The sequence below is a fragment of the Procambarus clarkii genome, chromosome 59 (assembly GCF_040958095.1).
Source record: "Procambarus clarkii isolate CNS0578487 chromosome 59, FALCON_Pclarkii_2.0, whole genome shotgun sequence".
NCBI lineage: Eukaryota > Metazoa > Arthropoda > Malacostraca > Decapoda > Cambaridae > Procambarus > Procambarus clarkii.
The window spans coordinates 32563928-32583366 of NC_091208.1; the positions used below are offsets into that span (position 1 = coordinate 32563928).

The 19439-nt window shown below is 42.9% G+C and overlaps 1 protein-coding gene across 1 annotated transcript in view; it reads left to right on the forward strand.

Moving 5' to 3' along the window:
* The window catches only part of LOC123768304 (uncharacterized), a 379377-nt gene that overhangs the window by 34270 nt on the left and 325668 nt on the right, over positions 1-19439 (forward strand). The window contains exon 2 of the mRNA XM_069307207.1: positions 2852-3034. Coding sequence (XP_069163308.1) covers positions 2852-3034 — 183 coding nt within the window. The remainder of the gene's footprint in view (positions 1-2851; positions 3035-19439) is intronic.

The window sequence follows — 19439 nt, forward strand, 5'->3', positions numbered from 1 at the left end:
TGCTTGCTAGTTTGCCATTGTATTATACTTTGCCATTGTATTATACCTTGTTGTATTACACCTTGTATGCCATTGTATTATGCCTTGTTGTATGCTGTATTTTTCTGTGCCTTTATCGTGTTTGTGGTTTATTGTGACATGCTATCGGCCCTTCTGGCCAGTGGTCTATTGTTTTCTTTTGTTCTGTTCTGTATTCTGTGTTGTTTTTATTGTATTTAAGTTGCATGCTTTGCATGTAAAAATAAAAAAACAAAAACAAAAAAACCTCGACTTTGAAATCGCTATTGAACATGATATTCAGTGAAACTCCCACGTGCAACATTTCCAATGCATCCGGCATGGGAAAAGTATTGCAGTTATTCATTGTTTGGGATGAATAAACAGTGTCCCACAAAAAATCGTTTCAGGCTCCTGATCGATCATTACAAGATTTGCGTGGAAACATCAGACTATTTGGGAACGCATTCGTATTGCTTGCAGGAGATTTCAGGCAAACATTACCCGTAATTACTCGATCGACACCAGCGGACGAAATAAATGCTTGCCTGAAATACTCTACTCTGTGGCGCCACAAAAAGATATTTCAATTAACTACAAATATGCGTGTAGTTATGTAGCTATTGCAAAACAATCCATCAGCTGAGATATTCTCATATAAATTTCAAGAAATTGGGAACGTAAACGGGCCGCTTGATCTGACCTCAGGTCGAATTTCATTGCCTCATAACTTATGCAATTTAGTGACATCAAAAGAAGTATTGGTTGAAAAAGTATTTTCCAATATTGAAACCAATTATAAGAATCGCGATTGGCTGAGTGAACGAGCTATTCTTGTGGCCAAGAACAAAACGTCTACGACCTTAACAATATTATTCAGTCTAACATTCAAAGCGAGGCAGTCACATACAAGTCCGTCGACACTGTTGAGGAAGCAGATGAAGCGGTTAATTATCCAACATAATTTTTTAATTCCCACGATCTGCCAGATATACCATCACACGTATGGCAATTGAAAATCGGCTTGCCAATTATCATGTTGCGAAATATCAACCAGCCAAAACTTTGCAACGCCACGCGCCTTGCAGTAAAAAAATAATCAGCGACGTCGTAGAAGCAACAATCTGACAGGACCTTTCAAAGGGGAAAATGTCCTCATTCCTCACATTCCTATGATCCCAACAGATATGCCATTTCAATTTAAGAGATTGTAATTTCCAATTCGATTGGTGTTTGCAATCACCATCAACAAAGCTCAGGGCCAATTTTTAGAATTGTGCAGTTTATATCTAGACAAGGATTACTTCTTACGTGGACAATTATATGTTGAGTGTTCTAGAGTCGGCAAACCAGACAGTCTCTATATCTCCACAGACAATGGAACAACGAAAAATATTGTATACCCACAAACATTGTGAAACTAAACATAATAGAAACGTGCGCTTTCTCTTTTCTTTTAACCAGACTGAGCCACAGCAACGTGTGGCGGGTACTGCTAGTGTCAAAATAAATATGTAACTGGTATTATTTAGCAATGATAGTATAACAGAAGACCCCCTGACTGATAAAAAAGACCAGGATTCTGATAATAGCAGGATTGTCGTGATAATTAGCACTGTGCTATATGGTGGGAGGAGTAATGCTGAGGCTGGTAGCGTCTGCTGACTGTGTGTGGCCACATGTCATTGTCTGCACTCACCATGCCAGTTTAGTGGTTTGCTATGGTGAACATAAGTGTAGAAACTTACATATAACGTGTGTATATAGTGAAATAACAGCAAAATAAGTAAGCTGGGAGGAGCCATTTTGGTGACTGAGGTGGCGTCGTCTGCTGGCTGCTGTGTCTCTTGTCATGCAATTTTGTTGTGGCCACTATGCTGTTTGAACACTATACCAGTTTAGTTATACAGTTATGGTGAACAAAAATGTAGATACTTATATATAATGTGTGTGTATAGTGCAAAAACAGCACAAACAGTGTAGTGGGAGTAGGAAAGTTGTCGAGTGAGAGAGGGAGCATCAGCTGACTGTGTGGCGACCTCAGTTATTGTCTTGACTCACCTTACCAGCTTAGTTGTACAGTTAGTTCACACATTTTATTATATAAATATATCACACTACACACTATTGAATAATATTACTGCAAAATAAGAGAAAATATCAGAGACATTCAAATAATTAGGTAATATCTCTGTGGCTACTCCCGCCCGACAGCTCGGGTGGAGCAGACCTCTGATGCTTGCTCTGTCAATGCCTCTTTTTTTTGCCAGATTTCCCCGCCCTATTGCGGCCAAAGTATGCCACCTAAGATTTTTTTATTATTTTTCCCGTGATCAGGGAACACAAATGAACACTTGAGATAATCTTTTTTTATATTTCTTGCACCTGGTCATGTTGCAGGCTAAAATTGCAAGAGCAGCACTGGGATTAAGACAATCTCAATAATTTAGGTGCTTTATTGTGTCTGTGTCGTACTCTTGCACTGTATTGCCTCTGTTTCAGCAATCTCCTGCTCTGAAGGAGCAAGTGAGTATTGAGCACCACTCAAGGCAGGACAGCACCAGTGATTTTAATAGTATTAGCATTATGATGGGATCCATGGATTTGAAGGTTCTTGTAATACCTCTTTATCTTTTTTTCCTAGCTGATGCTATATTTGCTTGGTTATGCTTCCTAAACATTAGGTCGTCAGACGACATTACTCCCAGATCCTTGGCATGTTGCCTTCCTACTATGGGCAGATTTAATTGTCGTGTAACTTGTATTTTGTTTAAGGACTTAATTTTTAGTGTATTTAAGTTTTAATTTAATAATTAGCTATTATGATTAATTGATAAGAGCTAATTTCTTTCAGGTTCTAATGAGGTACAAGAAACACTGGAATGTGGAAATTCAATTAAAACCTGTGCATCTGGCTGCCATTGGTAAAGCAACAGGCAACACTGCACCATTGTTAGTACCTAATAAAGGTCGCTACATGGCTAAGGATTTGCTGCGATGTGGCACTTACTTCAATGTTCCTGTGAAGTTGGTTGGGGTATGTGTTGCTTTCCCACTTAATTGTATGTACTGTAGTAATTATTATAAGATGTAAATTATAATTTCACATTGTTGTAATTTTTGTTTGCACACTAAAAGTTGAGTGTTAATGCCAGTAATAACAGTTTTCTGGAAGGAGTCCCCCTCCCCCCAAGTTATCATGCTGAGATTACTCCTTGTAATTGGTTTACATCAGGCATGAGAGTTCTGTTTGGGCCACCAGGCACCAGAGCCAAAACCTGACCCCCCTCTCCTGCCCCTACATAGGAAGCTCCATAATTTCATCTGTAATGAGACCAGTAGCATCAACCTGGGCACAGACAGGCAGAGAGGCCAGGCACTGAGCATAAAACCTGCACCTTTTCCTGACATGGAAAAACATGGCAAATGGTGGCATTAACCACTGATAGAGCCAGAACCAGAAACAGACCTGCAGGACATTCTTCTAACCAATAAAAACATCAGACCACCGTCAACCACTGGGCCTTATTGAGGAGCTAAGGCACATGCATTCCTGGGGGGGGGGGGGGGAAGAGGCCCCTCTAAAAGAGTAGATCAAGAGGCAGACTCTCAGACCCTCTCAAGAAAAAGACCCCAGACCAAAGGCAGGGTACAATGCCAGCAGCAGCCAGAGATGGTAATGCTGGCCACATGCATCGAAGGCAAACCAAGACTCAGGGCCTACACTATAGGTTGACTGAAAAAAAACAAGCAGGTGAAACTGAATGGGAACAAATACAAGTACAGGTCCCTACAGAGGACAGTCCAAAATGAAAGCCAGCATTTAGATTAATTTTGAAGCTAAAAAAGAAACAATGTACATGGGTGTAGATGCAGCAGGTGCGTGAACGACTGGAGCGGAAGACAAGGACTCTTCAGGCCACCGATGCTGTTATCTGGTGGCAGGTGAGTGTTAATAACCAGCAGTTATTAAACTGCTGGTTAATAGTTATAGATCTGGTGTTGCCTATTACTATGCAACGTGTGTTTACATAATTCATGTTAGGGTTGCAAATGTTGTCCATACAATTGCATGTTTCTGTGGGGAGCCCCATCAACTTCCTGAAGCTATCCGAACTAATATGTGCTTATTAGTTTGGGTTCATGAGTTACAGGAGTCCTTATGCCTACCGGGTTCCACGAGCCAGAACTGTGCCCCCTCAGAAAGGCACAGGGAGCAATGGCCTATGAGCACTTTACATTTAAAGCCATCGACCCGGGGAGGACCCAGAAAAGTAGGTGAATCAAAACGGACCACTGTCTGGTTAACCTGTGAAATTTATATCCGAAAAGATCAAAATAACTCCCTTAGAAAGAAACCCAACGCACAACACTAAATGCAGCTAACACTCCCGCTCGTTAGCGCTACTCCCCCCCCCTCCCGAGCAGGGGGGAGGGAGAGTCGGCTCACCAGAGCCCACCAATATAATTCTTGAACTGATGTGCTTGTGGTCAGATTAGTCACCTCTGGCCCAAAGTTCTTGTTCCAGATTTTTGCCATGTGTGCCTGTTTCAGCTGTGTGTGGTGTGGTGATCAGGTGTCTTAGTGTACAGGAACAGCATACGTCTAGGATGACCTTCCCTAGGTGCTTCGTGAGTACTCCCTCTGCGAGTCGGGGTTATCTTCCCTGGGGCGTTCGGGAATCACTCCTCGTTTGAGGACTTCATCACTTGATGTTGTCTCGCCCTTGGAATACGTCGGGGGTCTAGGGCTTTCTGTCTTGCCCCGGGTAGGGAAGTGTTATTCGCTGGGAAGGGTGCACTGCGCCTGGAGTAGCTAGCTTTACTTCAACGTAGCGGCCGGTATCTCTCTCTCTCTCTCTCTGACTGCTGCCCGTTTCTTTGTTTTGTGTTATCAAGTGTTTTGTTTTAATTTTCTTTTCATTCTCTGGTATTCTTGCCTTGTTTAGACAGAGGTGGTCTGCTTAGCTTCTTATTAAGCAAGTCTTGTGTTGGTAGTCCTCCTCTGTCGTTCCCGAGGTTTCATAGCTACTACTGGTGATCAGTTTGCCTGCTGCCTGACAGGGTTCTACTGGCTTAGCTACCCTCAGTGTCTTGGCTTCCCGTAGGGCTAGTTCTCCCTACAATCCCTGGAAAAGCCCCGTGGGTTCGGTTGTACAAAGGCTACTTCTTCCGAGCCCGCTTTCGCCTTGGGGGAAGTCGAAGGTTGCTAGTTGCCCCTGCCTCAGGGAAACGATCACCCATACTGCCTCCATCATGCTGCCTTCGTCATGCTGCCTGTTGCGTCGGGGACACTACTTACCCGAAGTCTTGCGGGTCTTGTTTCCCGCTTGCACTTCACTTTCCCCATTCCTTGTCTGTTGATCTCAGGGATCAGGCACTGGCTTCATTGCATGGTCGATTCATCTTACTGCAACAAGCCAGGATGGTTCCCATGTTGGAAACCCCGGAGTGGCCCTGCTTGGGTTTTAGGGACCAGGATTTGGGGGCATTGGTTGCTTCAACCTTGGTTCCTTCCACGCCCCAGCTTCCATCCCAGATGTGGACCTGATCCTTTTCCCGCTGCTTCCGGCTCCCGAACATGTGAGGGTTTCGAGGTTAGAGCAGGGTTTACCTCAGGATGAGGCTCAGGTTGCTTCGAGGGCAGTCCCTCCCGATTCGGGCATGGAGGTGATTGAGCCCGATTTTCCCACCGAGGCTTCTGGGTCAACCCAGCAGACTTCCTTCTTGGAAGCTTTCCCCCCCCCACCCCCCCTGGGTGCTACCTTTTTTCCAGGGGTGGTGGGCATGGAAAAAGGCTCGGCCCCGGGTCTTTGTTGGGGGTTTCCGGGGCTCGGGAGGGGGTCTGCTTGGGCTCCTTCTGCCCCGGCTTTGGCTCTTGTCCTTATTGGGCAGGGGTTGTTGCTGCCAGGGAGGGGGTTATCATCCCCTCCATCCCTTTCTGAAATAATATTACGGTATTTGCCGGCGTGATTTATGCACCCTGGCGTCGGGCGCATCCATCTTTTGCTTGGATGGTTTGTCCTGGGGGAAAATAAATAAATAAATAAATATATATATATATATATATATATATATATATATATATATATATATATATATATATATATATATATATATATATATATATATATATATATATATATATATATATATATATATGTCGTACCTAGTAGCCAGAATGCACTTCTCGGCCTACTATGCAAGGCCCGATTTGCCTTATAAGCCAAGTTTTCCTGAATTAATATATTTTCTCTAATTCTTTTCTTATGAAATGATAAAGCTACCTATTTCATTATGTATGAGGTAATTTTTTTTTATTGGAGTTAAAATTAACGTAGACATATGACCGAACCTAACCAACCCTACCTAACCTAACCTAACCTATCTTTATAGGTTAGGTTAGGTAACCGAAAAAGTTAGGTTAGGTTAGGTTAGGTTAGGTAGGTTAGGTTGTCGAAAAACAATTGCCCTGTTGCTTATGCATAAGCAACAGGGCTCCATTAAGGAACATATAATCTCTTCCCACAACCAAACCATCGGCAGAGAAATCCTTGTAAACAACACAGAAATCATCGATAGATACAGCGATAGCAGACGGCTTGACGTTTGCGAGGCACTACACATTAAAAAGTCAACACCAGCAATCAACAGCCAACTAATGCACAACTATATTCTACCCACCTCAAGACTCCGCTCCAATATAGAAGCATCAAGAAATATGGATCAATAGGCTTTCTACAATCACTTCCATTCAATACCCATTGTTTCGTGTTCTGGCTTGTGTTGATGAAATTAATGCCCTATTAATACCACCTCACCCCATCCACCTCACTCAAATGTAGATATAAACAAATCGGAGATGTGTAAGTTCTATTCAGTTGTGTATGTGTTAACTAAAGTCTTTGAAAATGTAATAAGTTTTACGAAACGCGCTCAAGTGTCGCGTCAGACTAGAAATACAAATGAATTTTGGAGAATTGATTTTTGAATTACCACCAACAGTGAAAAGAAATGCACGAAAGATTGAGAAAATTCGTGTTAGAATTATTAATCTTACTTTTTCGGTCATATTTAATAATATATGTCTACAGAAAAGACTGCTACCAATATATACAAATATATATATATATATATATATATATATATATATATATATATATATATATATATATATATATATATATATATATATGTATATATATATATATATATATATATATATATATATATATATATATATATATATATATATATATATATATATATATATATATATATATATATGTCGTACCTAATAGCCAGAACGCACTTCTCAGCCTACTATTCAAGGCCCGATTTGCCTAATAAGCCAAGTTTTCATGAATTAATGTTTTTTCGTCTACCTAACCTACCTAACCTAACCTAACCTAGCTTTTTTTGGCTACCTAACCTAACCTTACCTATAAATATAGGTTAGGTTAGGTTAGGTAGGGTTGGTTAGGTTCGGTCATATATCTACGTTAATTTTAACTCCAATAAAAAAAAATTGACCTCATACATAGAGAAAAGGGTTGCTTTATCATTTCATAAGAAAAAAATTATAGTAAATATATTAATTCAGGAAAACTTGGCTTATTAGGCAAATCGGGCCTTGAATAGTAGGCTGAGAAGTGAGTTCTGGCTACTAGGTACGACATATATATATATATATATATATATATATATATATATATTGCATATATATATATATATATGTCGTACCTAGTAGCCAGAACGCACTTCTCAGCCTACTATGCAAGGCCCGATTTGCCTAATAAGCCAAGTTTTCCTGAATTAATATATTTTCTCTAATTTTTTTCTTATGAAATGATAAAGCTACCCATTTCATTATGTATGAGGTCAATTTTTTTATTGGAGTTAAAATTAACGTAGAAATATGACCGAACCTAACCAACCCTACCTAACCTAACCTATCTTTATAGGTTTTGGTTAGGTTAGGTAGCCGAAAAAGTTAGGTTAGGTTAGGTAGGTTAGGTAGTCGAAAAAACATTATTTCATGAAAACTTGGCTTATTAGGCAAATCGGGCCTTGCATAGTAGGCTGAGAAGTGCGTTCTGGCTACTAGGTACGACATATATATATATATATATATATATATATATATATATATATATATATATATATATATATATATATATATATATATATATATATATATGCGAACAAGCCTGAATGGTCCCCAGGACTATATGCGAATGAAAACTCACACCCCAGAAGTGACTCGAACCCATACTCCCAGAAGCAACGCAACTGGTAACTACAGGGCGCCTTAATCCGCTTGACCATCACGGCCGTCAAAAGGAAGTGATAGCCGAGGCTATTTGAGCCACTTCCCCGACGGCAACTCGGATGGTAATCTTGGGCATAGCATTTCACCAAATCACCTCATTCTTTGGGGCACACGTGAGGAACACAAATGCGAACAAGCCTGAATGGTCCCCAGGACTATATGCGAATGAAAACTCACACCCCAGAAGTGACTCGAACCCATACTCCCAGAAGCAACGCAACTGGTAACTACAAGTTACCAGTTACCAGTAACTACAAGAAGTGCGATCGCTTCGAGGAGCCTCCGAGGCTCACCCAATATCTACCACATTTAGCTGAAAAGTTGAACACTAGAGCCAATGTGGAAGAGGCAAACTGGTACACACTAGAGGCATCCTGGTACATACTAGAGGCATCCTGGTACACACTAGAGGTGACCTTGAACACACTCTAGAGGTGACCTGGTACACACTTTATCATCACAAGAACTGTGGGCTGAGATGACAGTAGGCAGTGAACTACCTCCTCTATCACTCCAATGAGTGGGGGAGGCGAGGTGAACGAACTTGTGCTAGGTTCGATTAAATTTGATCTTTTGTTTACATAGTTGGAGAGTTCCTTACGCAGGTTTGGTGGCTTCGGTCTACACTGAAGCCAGAATTGGTTTAGCCAAGATTACCATCCGAGTTGCCGTCGGGGAAGTGGCTCAAATAGCCTCGGCTATCACTTCCTTTTGACGGCCGTGATGGTCAAGCGGATTAAGGCGCCCTGTAGTTACCAGTTGCGTTGCTTCTGGGAGTATGGGTTCGAGTCACTTCTGGGGTGTGAGTTTTCATTCATATATATATATATATATATATATATATATATATATATATATATATATATATATATATATATATATATATATACTATATAAGATTGTTAATCTTACTTTTTCAGTCATATCTAACAATATATATATATATATATATATATATATATATATATATATATATATATATATATATATATATATATATATATATATATATACTATGTAAGATTGTTAATCTTACTTTTTCAGTCATATCTAACAATATATATATATATATATATATATATATGCGAACAAGCCTGAATGGTCCCCAGGACAATATGCAACTGAAAACTCACACCCCAGAAGTGACTCGAACCCATACTCCCAGGAGCCACGCAACTGGTATGTACAAGACGCCTTAATCCACTTGACCATCACGACCGGACATAATGAGGTGATAGCCGAGGCTATTTGAACCACCCCACCGCCGGCACTCGGATAGTAATCTTGGGCATAGCATTTTACCAAATCACCTCATTCTTTGGGGCACACGTGAGGAACACAAATGCGAACAAGCCTGAATGGTCCCCAGGACAATATGCAACTGAAAACTCACACCCCAGAAGTGACTCGAACCCATACTCCCAGGAGCCACGCAACTGGTATGTACAAGACGCCTTAATCCACTTGACCATCACGACCGGACATAATGAGGTGATAGCCGAGGCTATTTGAACCACCCCACCGCCGGCACTCGGATAGTAATCTTGGGCATAGCATTTTACCAAATCACCTCATTCTTTGGGGCACACGTGAGGAACACAAATGCGAACAAGCCTGAATGGTCCCCAGGACAATATGCAACTGAAAACTCACACCCCAGAAGTGACTCGAACCCATACTCCCAGGAGCCACGCAACTGGTATGTACAAGACGCCTTAATCCACTTGACCATCACGACCGGACATAATGAGGTGATAGCCGAGGCTATTTGAACCACCCCACCGCCGGCACTCGGATAGTAATCTTGGGCATAGCATTTTACCAAATCACCTCATTCTTTGGGGCACACGTGAGGAACACAAATGCGAACAAGCCTGAATGGTCCCCAGGACAATATGCAACTGAAAACTCACACCCCAGAAGTGACTCGAACCCATACTCCCAGGAGCCACGCAACTGGTATGTACAAGACGCCTTAATCCACTTGACCATCACGACCGGACATAATGAGGTGATAGCCGAGGCTATTTGAACCACCCCACCGCCGGCACTCGGATAGTAATCTTGGGCATAGCATTTTACCAAATCACCTCATTCTTTGGGGCACACGTGAGGAACACAAATGCGAACAAGCCTGAATGGTCCCCAGGACAATATGCAACTGAAAACTCACACCCCAGAAGTGACTCGAACCCATACTCCCAGGAGCCACGCAACTGGTATGTACAAGACGCCTTAATCCACTTGACCATCACGACCGGACATAATGAGGTGATAGCCGAGGCTATTTGAACCACCACACCGCCGGCACTCGGATAGTAATCTTGGGCATAGCATTTTACCAAATCACCTCATTCTTTGGGGCACACGTGAGGAACACAAATGCGAACAAGCCTGAATGGTCCCCAGGACAATATGCAACTGAAAACTCACACCCCAGAAGTGACTCGAACCCATACTCCCAGGAGCCACGCAACTGGTATGTACAAGACGCCTTAATCCACTTGACCATCACGACCGGACATAATGAGGTGATAGCCGAGGCTATTTGAACCACCCCACCGCCGGCACTCGGATAGTAATCTTGGGCATAGCATTTTACCAAATCACCTCATTCTTTGGGGCACACGTGAGGAACACAAATGCGAACAAGCCTGAATGGTCCCCAGGACAATATGCAACTGAAAACTCACACCCCAGAAGTGACTCGAACCCATACTCCCAGGAGCCACGCAACTGGTATGTACAAGACGCCTTAATCCACTTGACCATCACGACCGGACATAATGAGGTGATAGCCGAGGCTATTTGAACCACCCCACCGCCGGCACTCGGATAGTAATCTTGGGCATAGCATTTTACCAAATCACCTCATTCTTTGGGGCACACGTGAGGAACACAAATGCGAACAAGCCTGAATGGTCCCCAGGACAATATGCAACTGAAAACTCACACCCCAGAAGTGACTCGAACCCATACTCCCAGGAGCCACGCAACTGGTATGTACAAGACGCCTTAATCCACTTGACCATCACGACCGGACATAATGAGGTGATAGCCGAGGCTATTTGAACCACCCCACCGCCGGCACTCGGATAGTAATCTTGGGCATAGCATTTTACCAAATCAATGTCCGGTCGTGATGGTCAAGTGGATTAAGGCGTCTTGTACATACCAGTTGCGTGGCTCCTGGGAGTATGGGTTCGAGTCACTTCTGGGGTGTGAGTTTTCAGTTGCATATTGTCCTGGGGACCATTCAGGCTTGTTCGCATTTGTGTTCCTCACGTGTGCCCCAAAGAATGAGGTGATTTGGTAAAATGCTATGCCCAAGATTACTATCCGAGTGCCGGCGGTGGGGTGGTTCAAATAGCCTCGGCTATCACCTCATTATGTCCGGTCGTGATGGTCAAGTGGATTAAGGCGTCTTGTACATACCAGTTGCGTGGCTCCTGGGAGTATGGGTTCGAGTCACTTCTGGGGTGTGAGTTTTCAGTTGCATATTGTCCTGGGGACCATTCAGGCTTGTTCGCATTTGTGTTCCTCACGTGTGCCCCAAAGAATGAGGTGATTTGGTAAAATGCTATGCCCAAGATTACTATCCGAGTGCCGGCGGTGGGGTGGTTCAAATAGCCTCGGCTATCACCTCATTATGTCCGGTCGTGATGGTCAAGTGGATTAAGGCGTCTTGTACATACCAGTTGCGTGGCTCCTGGGAGTATGGGTTCGAGTCACTTCTGGGGTGTGAGTTTTCAGTTGCATATTGTCCTGGGGACCATTCAGGCTTGTTCGCATTTGTGTTCCTCACGTGTGCCCCAAAGAATGAGGTGATTTGGTAAAATGCTATGCCCAAGATTACTATCCGAGTGCCGGCGGTGGGGTGGTTCAAATAGCCTCGGCTATCACCTCATTATGTCCGGTCGTGATGGTCAAGTGGATTAAGGCGTCTTGTACATACCAGTTGCGTGGCTCCTGGGAGTATGGGTTCGAGTCACTTCTGGGGTGTGAGTTTTCAGTTGCATATTGTCCTGGGGACCATTCAGGCTTGTTCGCATTTGTGTTCCTCACGTGTGCCCCAAAGAATGAGGTGATTTGGTAAAATGCTATGCCCAAGATTACTATCCGAGTGCCGGCGGTGGGGTGGTTCAAATAGCCTCGGCTATCACCTCATTATGTCCGGTCGTGATGGTCAAGTGGATTAAGGCGTCTTGTACATACCAGTTGCGTGGCTCCTGGGAGTATGGGTTCGAGTCACTTCTGGGGTGTGAGTTTTCAGTTGCATATTGTCCTGGGGACCATTCAGGCTTGTTCGCATTTGTGTTCCTCACGTGTGCCCCAAAGAATGAGGTGATTTGGTAAAATGCTATGCCCAAGATTACTATCCGAGTGCCGGCGGTGGGGTGGTTCAAATAGCCTCGGCTATCACCTCATTATGTCCGGTCGTGATGGTCAAGTGGATTAAGGCGTCTTGTACATACCAGTTGCGTGGCTCCTGGGAGTATGGGTTCGAGTCACTTCTGGGGTGTGAGTTTTCAGTTGCATATTGTCCTGGGGACCATTCAGGCTTGTTCGCATTTGTGTTCCTCACGTGTGCCCCAAAGAATGAGGTGATTTGGTAAAATGCTATGCCCAAGATTACTATCCGAGTGCCGGCGGTGGGGTGGTTCAAATAGCCTCGGCTATCACCTCATTATGTCCGGTCGTGATGGTCAAGTGGATTAAGGCGTCTTGTACATACCAGTTGCGTGGCTCCTGGGAGTATGGGTTCGAGTCACTTCTGGGGTGTGAGTTTTCAGTTGCATATTGTCCTGGGGACCATTCAGGCTTGTTCGCATTTGTGTTCCTCACGTGTGCCCCAAAGAATGAGGTGATTTGGTAAAATGCTATGCCCAAGATTACTATCCGAGTGCCGGCGGTGGGGTGGTTCAAATAGCCTCGGCTATCACCTCATTATGTCCGGTCGTGATGGTCAAGTGGATTAAGGCGTCTTGTACATACCAGTTGCGTGGCTCCTGGGAGTATGGGTTCGAGTCACTTCTGGGGTGTGAATTTTCAGTTATATATATATATATATATATATATATATATATATATATATATATATATATATATATATATATATATATTGTTAGATATGACTGAAAAAGTAAGATTAACAATTCTAACACGAATTTTCTCAATATTTCTTAGGTTTACTGCCGATGGTAACTGAAAAATCAATTCTCCAAAATTCATTTTTATTTCTAGTCTGACGCGATGCTTGAACGCATTTCGTAATAACTTATTGCTTTTTCAAAGACTTTAGTTTACACACACAACTGTAACCTGAAAACACTAAACAGAGTCATGTTGTTGTTGTTTCAGATTTAGCTACTCAGGACGAAGTGTCCATGTAGCACGGGCTATGGTGAGCCCGTAATTGAGTTTGGTTATTCATGATAAACTTTTTCCTGTGATATTTGGGTCTAAGTTTAAAATGGAGGAGGGGATTTCTCCTTTTTCCTCTGCTTATTTATCGCTTCTGTTTTTATTGCACTGGTTTTAATCTTGTTTATAACATTATCTTGGTGGCGGATGTAGATGCAGAATGCTCACTAATGAGTCCCATTCCTCAACAGCTTTTCTAATCATTGTAGTCGCGGTGGAATGTGCATCTAATGCAGCTGCCGTCGTTGGATTAATGTTGAGTTTGATGCGCAGGGGTTCAGTAGCTTCACATTCCAGTAGTAGTGCAACAGTGGCGCCTCTGCTGCAGTTTCACAGATGTGACACTCTTTAACTATTGGGTTCATTACCTCCCAGCAGCACTTTTAACCAAGTCAGAGTCTGTGTATGGCTACTGCAATGTCTCTGGATATCTTTTTGCCAGGCTTGAAAGAGGAGTAACCAGTGGCTTGTTCGTACCATATCGCAGTGGATCTTCCTTCCGCTACTTTGGCTCTGTGGCGACTTTTGATAGTTGAGAATATTTTCTTCTTGATTTGCTCCTTTATCTGTGAGAAACTTGGAGGTATTTGAACCTGTACCACAGGTAGAGCAGTGGCAGTTTTTGCTAGTGAGTCTGCCTTTTCATTACCATCTATGCCAATGTGACTTGGTATCCAATTTAGGGTGATTGACAGCCCTCGATTATGGGCTTCTTTTCCTATATGTTGAATTTTTGTGAGAAGTTGTATATTATCTCTGTGCTGACTGGATAACAATGCCTGAAGCGAAGATTTAGAGTCTGTATGAATGATGACATCATGTAAATTATTCTCAATTGTATAGTTTATGGTCTCCTTCAGGGCATATAATTCTGTTTGCAATGTTGAGCACCCACTATTCATGCTCCAGTAAGCTTCATGGTTGGTAGTGTAAACTGCTGCCCCAACAGAACTTTTTTCTTGATCAACTGATCCGGTTGTGAAGATGTGAGTCGTTGTGGGTCTAGAGATAGTTTCCATTTGTTGTTCTATTAATTCCTTGAGCCTCTGGGGGTCACATGCTGATTTTTTAACTGGTAATCTTTCAATGATTATCTTTAGATTCGATTCTTCCCATGGAGGAGGCTGTCGAAATTGTTGATATGGTCTATCTTCCCCTTTGTTTTTAATGGACCATTTCAGGTCCATTTTCTCTAAAATCTTTACCACATTATCCATCCATGAGCTTGTTCTATACTGTAGGTTTTTCTGAAAGGATCTCTGTATGCTGTCTTTGATTGACAGCCTGGCGGTTGTTCCAGTAAGTTTTCCTATTATGGTGGCTATCCTTTGTTTCATGCTGTTTTCTAATGCTGGTAAATTTGCTTCCATTCTAAGGTTCTCTCTACACGTCCATATAGGTGCTCCCAGCATTGTTCTCAGAGCATCATTTTGAGACACTTCCAGTTTCTCCCATTGGTTATCACTGAGGGATGTAAGAGCAGGAGCAGCATAGTCGATGAGTGACCTAACTGCTTGAACGTAGTACATTTTGAGTACTGGTAAAGATGCACCTTCTCTAAGACTGGTCAGGGAGCGCAACGCTGAGTTTCTGGCTTTACAGCGTTGCCGAAGATATTCAATTTCTTGAGTGAATTTCAACTGGTTGTCTATTATGACTCCTAGGCATTGAAAACAGGTAACCCACTCAATTTCTTGTCCTTGTATTGCCAGTCTGATGTCTTGAGTTCTCATTTTAAGGGCCATAGCTTTTGTTTTATTGCTGTTTATTTTCACTGCTATGCGTTCAGCTTCCCTGCTGATAATATCTAGGCATTTTTGTGCATGGTTCCTTGCACCTTTACCATTGATGATGACCACAAAGTCGTCTGCATAGTTAAGAAGTTTGGCTTTTGGTAGCTTGAGCTTCATGAATTGTTCCATGAGACAGTTGAAGAGGAAGGGGCTTAGTATTCCTCCCTGCGGAGTTCCATTTTCCAGCATCTTTGAGGTCGATGTTTTTCCTTGGAATTTGACTTTAGCTTCTCGGTTAAGCAGGCTTCCTTTGGCAAAAGCAAGAGCGTGTCCTTTGATTTCCTTATCCACAAGGCAGCACAGTGTAGCTGGAGCACTGGCTAACTCGAAGGCTTTTTCAAGGTCTAGAAAAATAAAGATTCCAGGTTTGTCATTGATTTTATCCAGGAGGGAGGTAAGGCATTCTGTAGTTCCAACACCTTTTCTGTAAGCAAACATATTTTGGTGTAGTGGATTGGGTTTCCATTCAATTCGATTAAGGGCCATTCTTTCTGCAGTTTTGGCCAGACAGCTTGTTAATGAGATGGGTCTTGGATTTCCTAGGTCTTTAGGTTTTGGAATGGGAACTATAATTGCACTGTTCCAAGAGAGTGGTCGGGTTCTTGTCACCCATACTCTGTTGATGAGATTCAAGAAGGCTTCTTTCCCCTTTTTTCCTAGCTTGGCTAGCATGTTGTAAGTGATTTTGTCCTCGCCTGGAGCTGTATTTTTAGTTTTCTTTGTAAAACTTCTGAGTTCTTTCAGATTGAAAGGTTGGTCTAGTTCGTCAGTTAAGGCTAAAGTATCATCTATTTTTTTCCATCTTGCTGCTTGAAGTCTTTCTTGGTGAGTCAGAGTTGCTTGAGGAAGTTGAGTGGAACTGGCTCTTGAAGCAAATAGATTTGCTAGCCTTTCTGCTTCTTGCTCTGGATGAACATGGTGCGGTGGAGCAGGAGGCGATTTTCCTTTGGCCTTGTTGATCTGCCTCCAGATGTCGCCCAAGGACGTATGCTGATTTAGCTTGGCACACCACTCGAGCCATTTTTCTTCTCTGATTTTTGCTGTTTCTTCGTGCACATGATCTCAGACAGCTCTAAGAAGTCCTAGTTTAGCTTCGGTTCTATCTCCTCTGAAATTCTTTCGTGCACGATTTAGTCTGTTATGTAGCTCTTTGATCCTATCACAGTAATACCAATGGTCCTTGTGTTGTTGGGTAATTGTTTTCCTCTTGGGGATGGCGAGATTTGCTGCTCTATGTATTGCATTTACTAAATCTTTTTCCATTTCTTCGGTGTTGTCAGGAGGAGTGTAGTTTTGGTGCCAAGTTTCGAGAGCTTCCTGAAACTTCGTCCAATCTGCCTTGATAAAGTCTCATCCGGGCTCGGGAGCTGGAGGTCTAGGAGGTAGTACTATATTAATAACTGTTTTTGTAGCAAAGTGGTCACTAGTCAGAACATGATCCACTGACCAATGACACAACTCATAAATACTGGTGGAAACAAACGTGAGATCCAGCTTTCCCCCACCAGTGTGGGTTGGTTCCGTCGAATTAAGCAGACTGATTTCCGGCACTTCATCCAAAAGGTGTTCAATATGTCTTCCGTTGGCGTCGGTTCTTGGTGAATCAAGTAGTAATTCACTATGAGCGTTGAAGTCGCCAGTGATGATAGTAGGTGTAGTGACTGCTATTTCAAAGACTGTTGAGAGATCCATGTCGTGTTCTCTCTGTCTCTTGTATACATTGAAGATGGACAGCGTTGAGTTCCTCATAGTGAGCTTAACTCCCATAATTTCGACGTTCTCGCCACAGTTGGGCAGGTCTGTGATTGCCGTGGCATTGATATGATTTCTTACTATAATTGAAATGCCTCTGGTGCCACCTTGTGCCATAGGGCAGTGGAATCCTTGATATCCTGGGATATTGATATTTCTGCTAGTCCTGGTGAGTGTTTCTTGAAGTAGAACAATATCAATGCTATCCTTGAGAAGCTCTGCTCTGAGTGTGTGTGCTTTGCTTTTGAATCCTTGAATATTCCATTGTATAATTTTGAGATTGTCCATTTTTCCGTTATAGTGGAATCATTGAGTCCATGGTTTTTACAGTACTGGTTTTCCCGACGGGTTGTGTTTTCTTGGCTGGAGTGGAGACTTTCTTCTTGGTGGGTGAGGGGACTCTTGGTTGGGTTGAAGCGTCTTTGCTACATCCAGCTACTGGGGCATTTGATGATGTAGGAATCATCATTTCTGCTTGGGAGGTCTTGGAGGCAACGGCAAGTATGTTCGTTTTGCTGCCTTGGTCTATTCTGTTGCTGTTTCTTAGTGGAGTAGTGCTTCTTTGTTTCCTCCAGTTGTTGGAGGCCCTGTCCTTGCTCAGACTAGAAGGATTTAGTGCGTCAGATTGTTGCTGATCTTCATTTATTCGGACTTGCCGAGGGGTGTACCACTGACTTTTTACCGAGGGTCTGGTCGATTGGGGTCTAGAAGTTGTTACTTTGGGTTGCTGGGTTGATCCGAAAGCTAGTATTCTTTTTACCCTTTCTGGACATCGTTTGTTCCAGGCGTGATGTGTATCCCCGCAGTTCGGGCATTTTGCTTTCGTTTGTTTGCCTTCTTTGTGCAGATTCTTGCATATGTCGGTATTGTGGAGATCGCTACATACACCACATCGTTCCGGGCCTCTGCAGCCATCTTTGTGGTGGCCGAAGCGCTGACATCTGTAACAGCGCATGGGTTCTGGGTTGTATAGTCTCAACCTGAATTGACCATAGATGCCAACACTCAGAGTGTTGATGCGAGGTCCTTTTATTGTTACAAGAACCTGTCTTGTTTCTATATTGTTGTGCTTGTATCTTTCCGCCGTTGTGACATTTGGGCATTCTAGGAGTCTGTTTGCATGAACTTCGACCGGGAAATTTTGAACTATTATTTTGGTGATTTTTTCTTCTGGTTTCAGTTCAACTAGGTGTTCAGTGTTCCTGAGGTTTGTGATTATATCCGGATTAGCTGTGGATATGTTATATCTACCTCTAATGTCGGGCTTGGCTCTAAGATCTGATCCTGGATTATTCTTTTCCAGTGCGGCAATGTAAACATAAGTGGGACCATCTACTGGTTTTTTGGTTTTGAATATGGTCCTTGGCATTGGTTTGGGTGCTGCTCTTGAGTTCTGGTTGGCTTCTAGTTTGGTTTCTTTGGACATTTCTTCGGTTCTTCTTCGTTTGTTTGCCTTTCCGTTGCCTACAAGTTGCCACGGTGCTTCGTTTAGGGTTGGGTCGTCTTCAGCAATTTTCCTTGCTCTTGCTACTAGATCACTGTGTCCTTCTGACGTTAATAATTCAAGAAGGATGGTTAGGAAAGTCATATCCTGGGGAGACATGGTTACACTGTACTAAAAGAGTAACTGAGGGAGTGACTGTAACTGTGTACTGCTACACTCAGCGACTGACCGTGTGTGAAACAGAGTCAGCTAATCCGACGTACTTATACTCGCATTTGGGTGGGGTGATATGGTGCAACAGTTTTGGATAAGGTGAACAAACTTGTGACAAATACAAGACAGAACACGAAACTTTGGGTATCTATTTGATATGAGAGCATAAGAATGGAAGTAACTGCAGAGGGCTTATTGGCCCATACTTCCACTTGATGCTTCTATATTGGTTCGGAGTCTTGAAGTGGGTAGAATATAGTTGTGCATTAATTGGCTGTTGATTGCTGGTGTTGACTTTTTGATGTGTAGTGCCTCGCAGATGTCGAGCCGCCTGCTATTGCTGTACCTATCGATGATTTCTGTGTTGTTTGTTAAGACTTCTCTGGTAATGGTCTGGTTGTGAGAGGAGATTATACGTTCCTTTATGGAGCCCTGATGTTTATGCATTGTTAATCGCCTGGAAAGTGACGTTGGTGTCTTGCCT